The sequence below is a fragment of the Bubalus kerabau genome, chromosome 10, assembly GCF_029407905.1.
Source record: "Bubalus kerabau isolate K-KA32 ecotype Philippines breed swamp buffalo chromosome 10, PCC_UOA_SB_1v2, whole genome shotgun sequence".
Taxonomy (NCBI): domain Eukaryota; kingdom Metazoa; phylum Chordata; class Mammalia; order Artiodactyla; family Bovidae; genus Bubalus; species Bubalus kerabau.
Window position 1 is genome coordinate 108,112,502 of NC_073633.1, and position 13,506 is coordinate 108,126,007.

At 41.5% G+C, this 13,506-nt stretch overlaps 1 protein-coding gene across 5 annotated transcripts in view; it reads right to left on the reverse strand.

Annotated features, from left to right (window-relative positions):
* Positions 1–13,506, reverse strand: part of SPG11 (SPG11 vesicle trafficking associated, spatacsin) — a 76,148-nt gene that overhangs the window by 22,665 nt on the left and 39,977 nt on the right. For all 5 annotated transcript variants that reach the window (XR_008699818.1, XM_055538940.1, XM_055538941.1 and 2 more), the window contains exons 22-27: positions 12,215–12,420; positions 11,713–11,821; positions 10,638–10,797; positions 9,977–10,249; positions 9,145–9,345; positions 8,280–8,387 (exon numbers count right to left, since the gene is read on the reverse strand). Coding sequence is in view for 4 of the 5 variants with exons in the window: in XM_055538940.1 (XP_055394915.1) it covers positions 8,280–8,387; positions 9,145–9,345; positions 9,977–10,249; positions 10,638–10,797; positions 11,713–11,821; positions 12,215–12,420 (1,057 nt within the window). In the remaining variant the exon portion in view is untranslated. The remainder of the gene's footprint in view (positions 1–8,279; positions 8,388–9,144; positions 9,346–9,976; positions 10,250–10,637; positions 10,798–11,712; positions 11,822–12,214; positions 12,421–13,506) is intronic.

Here is a 13,506-nt window from a genome sequence, read left to right on the forward strand (position 1 = left end):
GCAGACAACACCACCCTTATGGCAGAAACCGAAGAACTAAAGAGCCTCTTGATGAGTGAAAAAGTTGGCTTGAAGCTCAACATTCAGAAAACTAAGATCATCTGGTCCCAACACTTCATGGCAAATACATGGGGAAACGGTGGACGACTATTTTTTGGGGCTCCAAAATCACTGCAGATGGTGACTGCAGCCATGAGATTAAAAGACGCTTACTCCTTGGAAGGAAAGTTATGACCAACCTATAGACAATGTATTGAAAAGCAGAGACATTACTTTGTCAACAAAGGTCCGTATAGTCAAGCTTATGGTTTTTCCAGTGGTCATGTATGGATGTGAGAGTTGGAGTATAAAGAAAGCTGAGTGCTGAAGAATTGATGCTTTTGAACTGTGGTGTTGGAGAAGACTCTTGAGAGTCCCTTGGACTGCAAGGAGATCCAACCTGCCCATCCTAAAGGAGATCAGTCCTGGGTCTTCATTGGAAGGACTGATGCTGAAGCTGAAACTCCAATACTTTGGCTACCTGATGCGAAGAGCTGACTCATTTGAAAAGACCCTGATGCTGGGACGGATTGAGGGCAAGAGGAGAAGGGGACGACAGAGGATGAGATGGTTAGATGGCATCACCGACTCAATGGACGTGGATTTGGGCAGACTCCCGGAGTTGGTGATGGACAGGGAGGTCTGGCATGCTGCAGTACGTGGGGTCGCAAAGAGTTGGACACGACTGAGTGACTGAACTGAATTGAACTGATTGTTGTTGCAAGCTCTACTCCCTTCAACCGAAGTGACTTCCAGGGGATTTAAAAGGCTGGTGCCCTTTTCAACCCCCTCTTCTTTTTTGCTTTTTCCGTTGGGAGCCAGACATTAAAGATTAGGACATTAAAGGGACAGTCCAGTGGTTAAGATTTTATACTTCCACCGCAGGGGTCATGGGTTCAATCTCTGGTTGGGGAATTGAACCTGTGGCTGATTGACGTAGATGTATGGCAGAAACCAACACAACAATAAATTAATAAATCAATTTTAAAAATACATTACATGTCTTACTTAAAGAAAAAAAAAGAAAAAAGAATATGGTATCTGGCAAAACTCCCCTTCAGAAGTGACGGAGAATTCAGGATATTCTCAGATTAAAAAAGCTGGGAAATCTGGGCCTACTAGGCCTGCATTGCAGAAAGTGTTCAAGGGAGTCCTGCAAGGTAAAATAAAAGGACACTAGACACTACCTCAAAGCCATGCGGAGAAACTAAGAGCTCAGTAAAAGTAAATACATGGCCAGTTATAAAAGCCAGTATTATGGCAGCAATAGCTTTTTGTTTCTATATAGTTTAACAGACCAATACATTTAAAGAAAAAAGAACAGTTATTAATTTAAGCTAGTATTACTTTAACTTTGACCTGTAATTCCAAATCTTGTTTTCTTTATAATTTAAGAGACTAATGCTTTGAAAAGAAGTATTGGTTTATGTTTCCAGGCACGTGATGCCTAAGATGTGGTTCTGTGACACCAGCCCAACAGGAGTGGGGTCAGTGCTGTGAGTGGCGGTGTGTCTGCTACTGAAGCTAACCCTCTACACAATTCAAGTTAGGGTGTTGTAACTTTGGGATGTTAAGTGTAACTTCCATGGTAACAACTAAGAAAACAGCTATAGAATAGACACAAACTGAAATGAGAAAGAAATGTAAACATTTTACTACACAAAGAAATCAACTAAACACAAAAAAGGACACTAATGCAAGAGATGAGGGACACAACAGCTGTAAGTTATACAGAAAACAAAGCGCACAATAGAAGTCCTTTGTTATCAGTAATTACTTCATATGTAAACAGATTAAACTCTCCAATTGAAAGACAGAGATTGGCAGATGGATGAAAACATGCAATCCAACTTATGTTGTCTCAGTTCAGTTTAGTTCAGTGGCTCAGTCGTGTCCGACTCTTTGTGACCCCATGAATCGCAGCACGCCAGGCCTCCCTGTCCATCACCAACTCCTGGAGTTCACCCAAACTCATGTGCATCGAGTTGGTGATGCCATCCAGCCATCTCATCCTCTGTCGTCCCCTTCTCCTCCTGCCCCCAATCCCTCCCAGCATCAGGGTCTTTTCCAATGAGTCAACTCTTCGCATGAGGTGGCCAAAGTATTGGAGTTTCAGCCTCAGCATCAGTTCTTTCAATGAATACCCAGGACTGATCTCCTTTAGGATGGACAGGTTGGATCTCCTTGCAGTCCAAGGGACTCTCAAGAGTCTTCTCCAACACCACAGTTCAAAAGCATCAATTCTTTGGCGCTCAGCCTTCTTCACAGTCCAACTCTCACATCCACACATAACCACTAGAAAAACCATAGCCTTGACTAGACGGACCTTTGTTGTTAAAGTAATATCTCTGCTTTTTAATATGCTATCTAGGTTGGTCATAACTTTCCTTCCAAGGAATAAGCGTCTTTTAATTTCATGGCTGCAGTCACCATCTGCAGTGATTTTGGAGCCCAGAAAAATAAAGTCTGACACTGTTTCCCCATCTATTTGCCATGAAGTGATGGGACCAGATGCCATGATCTTCGTTTTCTGAATGTTGAGCTTCAAGCCAACTTTTTCACTCTCCTCTTTCACTTTCATCAAGAGGCTTTTCAGTTCCTCTTCACTTTCTGCCATAAGGGTGGTGTCATCTGCATATCTGAGGTTATTGACATTTCTCCCAACAATCTCGATTCCAGCTTGTGCTTCCTCCAGCCCAGCGTTTCTCATGATGTACTCTGCATATAAGTTAAATAAGCAGGGTGACAATATATAGCCTTTTCCTATTTGGGACCAGTCTGTTGTTCCATGTCCAGTTCCAGTGCTGTAAAGAGCAATACTGCATAGGAACCTGGAATGTTAGGTCCATGAATCAAGGCAAATTGCAAGTGGTCAAACAGGAGATGGCAAGAGTGAATGTCGACATTCTAGGAATCAGTGAACTAAAATGGACTGGAATGGGCGAATTTAACTCAGATGACCATTATTCTACTACTGTGGGCAAGAATCCCTTAGAAGAAGTGGAGTAGCCATCATGGTCAACAAAAGAGTCTGATATGCAGTACTCGAATGCAATCTCAAAAATGACAGAATGATCTCTGTTCATTTCCAAGGCAAACCATTCAATATCACGGTAATCCAAGCCTATGCTCCAAGCAGTAACGCTGAAGAAGCTAAAGTTGAATGGTTCTATGAAGACCTACAAGACCTTTTGGAAAGAACACCCAAAAAAGATGTCCTTTTCATTATAGGGGACTGGAATGCAAAAGCAGGAAGTCAAGAAACACCTGGAGTAACAGGCAAATTTGGCCTTGGAATACGGAATGAAGCAGGGCAAAGACTAATAGAGTTTTGCCAAGAGAACGCACTGGTCATAGCAAACACCCTCTTCCAACAAGACAAGAGAAGACTCTACACATGGACATCACCAGATGGTCAACACCAAAATCACACTTATTATATTCTCTGCAGCCGAAGATGGAGAAGCTCTATACAGTCAGCAAAAATAAGACTGGGAGCTGACTGTGGCTCAGATCATGAACTCCTTATTGCCAAATTCAGACTTCAATTGAAGAAAGTAGGGAAAACCACTCGGAGAAGGCAGTGGCACCCTACTCCAGTACTCTTGCCTGGCAAATCCCATGGATGGAGGAGCCTGGAAGGCTGCAGTCCATGGGGTCGCTGAGGGTCGGACACGATTGAGCGACTTCACTTTTACTTTTCACTTTCATGCATTGAAGAAAGAAATGGCAACCCACTCCAGTGTTATTGCCTGGAGAATCCCAGGGACGGGGAGCCTGGTGGGCTGCTGTCTACGGCGTCGCACAGAGTCGGACACGACTGAAGCGACTTAGCAGCAGCAGCAGCAGATTTTAAAAGACAGGTATCATATGAAGCATCTTCTCTGACAACAGTGGGATGATTTATAAGTAACAGAAGGAAAACTGGAACACTCACAAAATTATGGAAATTAAACAACTTTTAAAGAAAGAAGACTCAAATTACCAGATCGGCAATGGAAGTGGGGACATTACTACCTATTCTACAGAAAGAATTATAAGAGAGTACTATGAACAATTGTATGGCAATAAATTGGATAACCGAGATGAAATGGACAAATTCCTAGAAACACAAAACCTACCAAGAATAAATCACAAAGAACTAGATAATCTGACCAAATCTCCTAGTAAGGAGATTTAATCAGTAGTCAAAAAAGTCCCAACCAAAACCAATTTCTAACAAAGCAAAGTCATGGACCTAATGGGTTTACTGGTGAATTCTACCAAACATTTAAAGAAGAATTGATACCAGTCCTCCTCAAACTTTCCAAAAAACTAGTGAAAACACATCTCAACTTAGTCTATGAAACCAGCATAAACTTGATACCAAAGACAGATAAAGACACTAAAAGAAAACTACAGACTAATCTCCCTTATAAACACCGATGCAAAAATCCTTAATACAAGCCTGGCAAAATGAATTCAGCAGCATATTAAAAGGACTGCATACCACAGCCAAATAGAATTTATTTCTGGAATGCAAGAATGGTTCAACATACAAAATTCAATGTACATATCACAGTTTTCAACAGAATGAAGGAAAAAAAAAACACATGATCATCTCAATTGATGCAGAAAAGGCATCTGACAAAATTAAAACACCACTGCATGATAAGAATACACTCAACAAACGAGGCACAGAAGGAAACTACCTCCATCCACATAATAAAAACCTCACGTGAGGGCTTCCCTGGGGGTCCAGTGGTTGAGAATCTGCTTGCCAAAGCAAGAGACACAGGTCCCATCCCTGGTCCAGGAAGATCCCACATGCCAGGGAACAACTAAGCCCGGGCGCCACAACCACCAATCCACATGCTGCAACTACGGTCGCCCACGGCCCCTAGAGCCTGTTCTCCGCAAGGAGAAGCCCACACCCCACAGCCAGACAGCAGGCCCTGCTGTCCGCAACTAGAGAAAGCTCACGTGCAGCACCAAAGACCTAGCACAGCCAAAAACACGTAAGTAAAACTTAAAAAAACCCAAAAAACCCTCACGTGAAAAACCCACAACAAACGTCATCCTCAGTGGTGCAAGACTGAAAGCATTCCTCTAAGATCAAGAACAAGACAAGGATGCCTGCTTCTACCTTTCTAGTCAACACATTTCGGTAAGTTCTAGCCAGAGTGTTTAGGCAAGAAAAGGAAATAAAAGGCATACAAGAAGAAATAAAACTATCTCTGTTTGCAGGTATGATCTTACATAGAAAATCCTAAAGATTCTACCATAAAACTTAACAGTAAATGAGCAAAGTTGCAGGATACAAAGTCAACACCAAAAAATCAACTGCATTTCTATATACAAATAATGAGCAATCTGAAAAGGAAATTATAAAATCTTTCCATTTCCAATAGCATCAAAAATAGGACTTTTCTTCTGGTCCAGTGGTTAAGATTTCCACTGTAGAAGGTGTGAGTCCAATCCCTTGTCAGGGAACTAAGATTCCACATGCCACATGGCACAGCCAAAAATAAAGAATAAAAGTACTCAGGAATTAAACTTAACCAATGAGGTAAAAGATCTGTACAATGAAAACCACAAAACACCACTGAAAGTAATTAAAGACATAAATAAATGGAAATACATTCTATGGTTATAAACTGTAGGTCTACCATAGTTAAAATATTATTACTATCCCCACAATCTACAAATTCAATGTAATTCCTATCAAGATCCCCAAGACAGAAAATTCTAAAATCATATGGAATCTCAAGGGACCCTGAATAGCCAAAACAATCATGAAAAAAAACTTTAAACACACAGTGGAGAAGGCAATGGCAACCCACTCCAGTGTTCTTGCCTGGAGAATCCCAGGGACGGCAGAGTCTGGTGGGCTGCCATCTATGGGGTTGCACAGAGTCGGACACGACTGAAGCGACTTAGCAGCAGCAGCAGCAGCAGAGCACTCTTCCTGATTTCAAAACGTACTACAAAACTACTACACTAACCAAAATAGCCAAAGACAAGACATATAAGCCAATGGTTTAAAATGAAAGTCCAGAAATAAGCCCTCACATACACGGTCCAATTATTTTTGACAAGGATGCCAAGACCATTTAAGAAGAAAGAACAGTCTTTTCAACAAAAGGTGTTGGGAAAGCTGGATATCCACAAGCAAAACAAGGAAGTTGGACCCTAACCCATACACAAAATTAACTCGAAACAGATCAAGGACCTAAATACGTAACATCTAAAAAATTATAACTCTTGGAAGAAAACATAAGAGCTTCACAACACTGGATTTGGCAATAATTTCTTGGCTAGGACACCACATGCACAGGTAACAACAACAAAAAACCATGCAAACTGGACTTCATGAAAATTTAAGCAATTTTGTGTATCAAAAGACACGGTCAACAGAGTAAAAAGGCTACCCACAAAAAGGGAGAAAAAATTTGCAAATCATATGTATGCTATGGGATTAGTATCAGAATATGTAGAGAATTCCTAAAACTCAACAACCAAAACACAATTGAATTAAAAAAATGGGCAAAGGACTTGAACAGATGTTTCTTCCAAGAAGATATATAAGTGGCCAATAAGCACATGAAAAGATGTTCAGCATCACTAATCATTAGGGGAATGCGAGTCAAAAATACAATGAGACAGCATTCTCACACCAGTTAGGATGAAGACTATCAAAAAAACAGAAAGCAACAAGTGTTTAAGAGTATGTGGAAAACCAGAAGCCTGTGTACTGTTGGTGGCAATGGTAGAGCTGCTATTGAAAATGGTAGGGCAGTTTCTCAAAATATCAAAAATAGAATTACCATTATCATCCAGCAATTACACTTCTAGGTAGATACCCAAGCAAACTGAAAGCAAAGTCTCAAGGTATTTGTACAACACGTTCGTGGCAGCATTAGCTGCAATAGCTAAAACATAAGACGTTACCCAAATGTCTACTGACAGATGAATAGATTGGTATATAAATACAGTGGAATATTACTTAGCACCAAAAAGGAAGGACATTCTGACACATGCTACAACAGAGATGAATCTTGAGGATATTGTGTTTAGTGAAATAAGCAAGTCACAAGAAGAAAAGTACTGTATGATCCCACTGCCATGAGGGACGCAGTCAAAATCATAAACACAGAAAGTAGAATGGTGATTGACAGGGGCTAGTGGTAGGGGAGACTGAGGAATTATTGTTTAATGGCTATAAAATTTCAGTTTTGCAAGATGAAAAAAGCTATAGGGATGGATGGTTGTACAATAATGTGAATGTAGTTAATGCCACTGAACTATACACTTAAAATCAGTTAAAATGAAAAATGTTATATGCATTTTATCACAATTTAAAAAAATAATTAAAAAAAAAAAAGAAGTTACCTGGTATGGCTCCAGTCATGGAGAGTGACAGACCAAGGAAATGAATGTCTCTATTTTCTATAATTTAGGAACCTCGGGGTTTTTTGAGTAACCGATTCAATATTTTCAAATAATAAAACTTTAAAGAAGTTTCACTATAGTTAAGATCAATGTGATTGGGAGGAAAATCTTATACTAAGATTCCATTGTGATATATTTGTTGGGTAAAATCAGTATATGGTTTTGTCTCATTTATCATAGAGCTCTTTTAGGATAGAGGGCAAAAGTGCTGAAACTCCAAGCAGGACCAAGGCATATTTCTTTTCCTTTTTTCTAAGTTCCTCTTTTTTCCATAGGGTTACTCAGTTCCACATGCTAAACAGGCCCGAAACAAGCACCGGAATAGGTAAAGCCTGAAATTAACCGTAAGGTTCAGCATCATTTGGACAGAAACCACGAGTATTGATGGAAAAAGCCATTATTTTCTGTCATAGTGAACAAAAGCAGTATTAAACCCCCTTCACACTCAAAGTTGTTTTTGGACTGGCAAAACACGGCCCATGTAACCACCACACTCCTCTGTAGCATCCACAGCAGACACCATTAATTCCTTTTCCACTGAGGTTGGCTACAGCGTCAGGATACTGATCAGAGGTCATTAGCACACTGGATGAAACCTCCCTGTCATCCATGGCAACTGATCTGCTATAAGCAAGGTCACTGCAACTCCCGTCCTGCCTCTCCATCTCTGGAGTGGTATAAATGATTCAGTATGAATCATGCCATGTTAACAGCTATTCACCTGTTGTCATATCCTGACTCTGAGTAGACAAGAGGCCACTTTAGTCAATTTCAGATCAGCAAGAAAGATTACTATAATTCCAACTTACAGTTTCAAGGCTCTGCTGGAACTCCACAAGTTTAGCTTCAGCCTCCTTATAATTCTTGAAGAACATACAGAGTTCATACATCTCCATCATCAACAGGAGTGGGGAATCCTTTGAGGAAGAGTTTGAATGAAGTTACAAAATCCTGAAATTTAATACTATTTTCTCAATGAATAATGCCAATACAAGACAGGTTACAGTAAAACAAAACTATTAATAAAGCTTCATAGTAAAGTGAAATCATCTATGTTAAAAAGAACAGAAATTAAATTTATATTTCCTTCTGGAAAAAAGATCTCAGGCCAGGCACACCTACTCAACAGCCCATTTTCTGTCTGTCCTGTGCCTGGTCCACTACACATGAGCAGCGGATGCTCCACTGGACGCAGCTGAGACACCGTGGCCAGCGCACACTCCCGGGTGATGGGCTCCACTGACCTGCTGAACTACTGTTCGTCTGTGGCATCAGTCAATACAATTTCATCACTTCGATGGGAGCTTTCTGTTCAGAGGATAGGAGTTTTTGAATTGGAGAGTATGGATCTGAACTGTAAGTAAACAACTTACTAAAGCATTTTGAGACCCTGGGCATGTTTCTTAAGCTCTGTGAGCCTTGGTATATCATTCTGTAAAATGAGGATAATATCACTCATAACATCCTTATAAAATACTACTTTACACAGGATTATTGTAAGAATCAACTAAAATGATATATATAAAGCACTTTGCTAAATAAGTGATAGTTCTAGTATCACTATCTATTGTTGGCTTGGAAAAAAAATCCCAGGGACAGGAATAATTGAAAAAGCCAATGGTGGATATTCTGAAGTAAGGCCTTTAGACTGAGGAAAGAATGAATTAACACTACCTTAAAGAAAAGCTGGAAACCTCTGATGAGAGTCCTGATCTTCTGCCTTGTTAGCAATGTCCTCCAGATGACGGAGAGGTCCTCCAGGCCCCAGACGTGGCCCTCCGCTGAGTCCTGAAGGGGTCCCACTGCTTCAGCTGCAACGTGGGGCTCCACAGAGGCGATGATCCAGACACAGAGACAAGAGACAGCACTGGCATCCTGCCAGCGGAAAAAACTCTTCAAAGTAAGGAACGCCTACACATGGACTGCCTGACTGAGGAAGCTTCCAGCAATGCTACAACTACAGATGGGTATTTCCTGTTGAGAACAAGTCACCTCGCTAAATTGGTTAAGATGACTTGAAAAGCCTTCAGACATGAAACAAACTCTAATGAACAACCAAGGGACTATAATAAGCTGTCCTGCAGAGTACAGTAGACCAAAAGGCCAAAAGCCTGAGGGGATCTATGTGGAGGTCAGGGAAGTACTGAGTGTAAGAAAACAAGCCTGTCCTCCATAGAACTGCTGACCAAGGGACTGTTCCGAGCATCCCCCATCCTGCTCAAGAGGAGAGCAGAGGAGGTCGGCCCACCAAAGCACCCTTCTCTGTGACTGCCAGCCCGGAGCCAGGGCTCTGACCACTTCAGTCACTGAACGTTAGGGCACAAGGAAGCGCACGAGACGGCCCAGGGCCTAAGCAGGAGCAGCATAGGTGTTAGGGACCTGCAAACCCACGCTGGAGCCTCACTGCCCTCGCCTCACAGCCTCCCTGACGTCAGCCTTCTCTGTCTTCCCTCAGCTTTTTCTACTGCCCTCTGAGTCCTTAATTTAGGCTTTTTGAGATCCTCACCTGGAGACATGAGGCCAGGACACTGAGGATTGGGGCCTTTTGTCTCACTGCTTCTCCCAGGAGCCAGCACCAGGAGTCTGGCACCTCTGAACACTGAAGCAGAATCTGAAAGAAATCCGTCATCTCTTCTTTGTGTCTCTGGAGTTCCTGTGAGGACCTGTTGCAGACCTGGTCACTGTCCATTCTGGAGTTGGACATTGAGGGCAAGTTCTCAAAAGCCAGTCTTAAATGGTCCTGAAGAACAGGGCTGAAATACTGGAGAAGATATTTCACCTAAAAACATATTAGATGATGATCAAAAAAGACAATCAAATTCCAATTTCAGCTGGAGCTAAAAATGTTGGACAAAGAGGCAAACTTGTTCTTTCTCACCCTGAACTGTCAGAAGTGACCGTTGTATGTCAGAAGTGACCGCACAATTTTAAAGTCATTTGTTATGTCTGAGTGAGTTTCCAGATTCAATCTAGAGTCACACAAACTCTTCCTTCAGCTCTTTGGTAGTAATGACTAGTCCTTTGTCTGAAGCCAACCCACAGAAATCTCAGTAAAAATAGTCACCATAGCAAACAAAAGCTTATGATATACAACAGAAAGAACACTGTCTTCTGAGAAGTGCTCCAATTTCCTCTTCTTTAATAACCAGGAACAATCGGTGGCTTACCTCCTCTGGGTGGTGACTATGGAGCTGGCTATGAATAATAAACTGTAACCAGTCATTTGCTCTGGCACATTCTCTAAGGTAAGATGTGCTCGGTTTTATATTGTGGAGCCTGCAGAACTGTACCACTAATGCCCACTGGCTGCTGGATTCACTGGATAACCTGTAATTGGGAGTGGATATGGGGGTAAGAGGGAAAGAACTTGTTAAAATACAGCTTTAAGCTAAAAACTTAGCAAAAAATAAATTTAACTACAGTATATTCTCTAAAATGCCTTTCAACAAACACCAAATATTTATTAGAAGGCTTTGAAAAAAGAACTTTCGTCCATAATGCACAACAGCTTTCTCAGCATACTGGCAAAATTCCTTTCCCGCCCCACACCGGTACCAACCAAGTGTCTGTCAAACCAGCTATGTAATGTAGCATCTTTAGGAGAACTGAGAAAACATTCCCTCGAGAAACTGAGTGCCTGATTCTCTTGCATGATTCTCTTTAAGTGTCAGAGGGAGGCCTGACAGGCACCTGGACTTCCTCGCTAAGGGGAGGGTACCTGCTGAGCACACAGTCGGTGAAGGGAGGGACAGGAGAATGGTGCATCCCCAGGGCTGGGGTGGCAGGGTCAACCCCAGTGGACAGCAGAGAGGAAAGATGACGTCAATGTGTAAAGAGAGGGGTTTCTGTGGAAAGATGGTCACCTCACCTTCCATTATCAGTTGACATATATTAGCAAGAAAAAAAAAAAAATCAAGGACATCACTTAGAGTCAACTTTTGTGAGACCCATCCTGCACCCGATTCCGACATGTTAACAGTGGCGATGTCTCAGACCAGCAGGGCCCTGGCAGAGGCAAAGCTCCTCTCCACCTCTTGGGAACCCTCTCTAAAGAAGGAATCATTATCTTCATTCTCCTTTTACTGATGGCAAGATGCATTAAAGTACGCTAAGTACTCCATGAGGAAGAAGATAAGGTCTAGGGGGGACTGGCAAAAACATCTGAGAGAAGAAACACTAGGCAAACACAGACTGGAATGGTCAGGTTTCCTGAAAAAGAGGCGAGGGTTGCAGCTCACAAACCTCTGTATTTCCTGCTGCTGAATGTTGCTCCATGTGCCTTCTTCTAAGAGAACAAGTAATTCTTCTATGGTTGCCCTTTCACCCAGAGCAAGTTTAGACAGTTTTTCAGCTATAAGAAATTTAAACCACAAAATACGGTCAAGAGAAAAGTATGGTCAGGAAGTGGGCATTTCCTCTTTTTTTGGCCACAATGCATGGCTTGGAGGATCTTAGTTCCTCAAATAGGGATCAAACCTGGGCCACTGCAGTGAAATCAGTGTCCCAACCACTGGACTGTCAGGGAATTCCCAGGAACTGGGCATTTCTACTTGAAGAGTGTGGCCCAGAGACATTTCAGAAACCCATTAACGGGCCCAAAGAAATGAGATAAAGTACAAACATTCTGCAGAAAAAGGATGAAGCAGAAGATAATTGTTTCTTCCCCAACCACTCACAATTCAATGCTTTAGACCCATTTGTCCCTTGTCCTTTAAACAAAACAAACGACATAAAGGTGCTATACTTAGCGACTCTCTGATCGAGTTGTACTGAGCATCTTCATTTCCACACTTGTAGTTCAAAATTATATTGGCCACTTTCATATCAACTCTGAGCTTAAGGCTGTCGAGACCAAGCAATTCTAAGAAGCATACACAGGCGGCTCCTATTGAAGATATGTGGAAGCAGGAGAGCCCTAAAACATAGGCTTCATGGCCGACTTGCTGGACCCTGAGAAAGAAAGGGATCAAAAATCACATCAACACGTGAAACTTTTTTCTCACCAGAAAAAGCAGATGGATTTACATCAGTGATACTTGTGGACTTTGTGACTTCCTCCCCTGTCCCCCCATTGCTTTTTTTCACCCCCTGTACTCATCCACTTAGGTTCTTGGTAGCTTTTAGTTGTCTTCTGGCTCCATAGCCCCCTATTCCTTTATATTTCACCTTTTCCTAAAACACCTGTTCATAGTCCAAGTAATTTTTGCTTCCAACTTCATTCAGGGGAACATGGAAAAGAATTTATGAGAGACGGTCAACCTGTGATCTTATTAATTCTAAGGATGTACATAAACTACCCTTCCCTGGTGGCTCAGACGGTAAAGCGTCTGCCTGCAATGCAGGAGACCCGGGTTCAATTCCTGGGTCGGGAAGATCCCCTGGAGAAGGAAACGGCAATCCACTCCAGCACTCTTGCTTGGAAAATTCCACCGACGGAGGAGCCTGATAGGCTACAGTCCATGGGGTCGCAAAGAGTCGGACACGACTGAGCGACTTCACTTTCACACAACCTACCAAGAAAATTAATGGCACCTAAAGTGTGACATCATAAAGCTCATGCATTTTAAAGGACTCATATATGTTCTTTTATATGAATAGAAAAATTCAGAGGAAAGATACACAAGAAGTTAACCATGGTTATTTTTACTATGTACAATAGAATTGAAGCTGAGAGACAAAACATTTTTTTTTTCACTTTTCATCCTCTGATTTACTTGAATATTTTACCATAAAGTTGCATTAGTTACCTATAAAATAAACCAAGATACTAAGTCTGTATTTAGCTGCTGATTATATCAAATACTCCTCTCAATTCTGTGCTTTACAAAAGTGAATTATAAAAGACCAAGATCTTAAATACAGAATTCACATCTAATTATAAAATTCCCTCTTTGAAACTGCTAACATTTGGCAAGCTCCTGGTTCAATTTTTAAAGACATGATTCTAAGATATATTTATGATATTTAAAAATATATTTTAATCTTTTTCCTATTCACAAAGTAAGATTAAGTGCCAGACTCCTAGGGTATACAGAA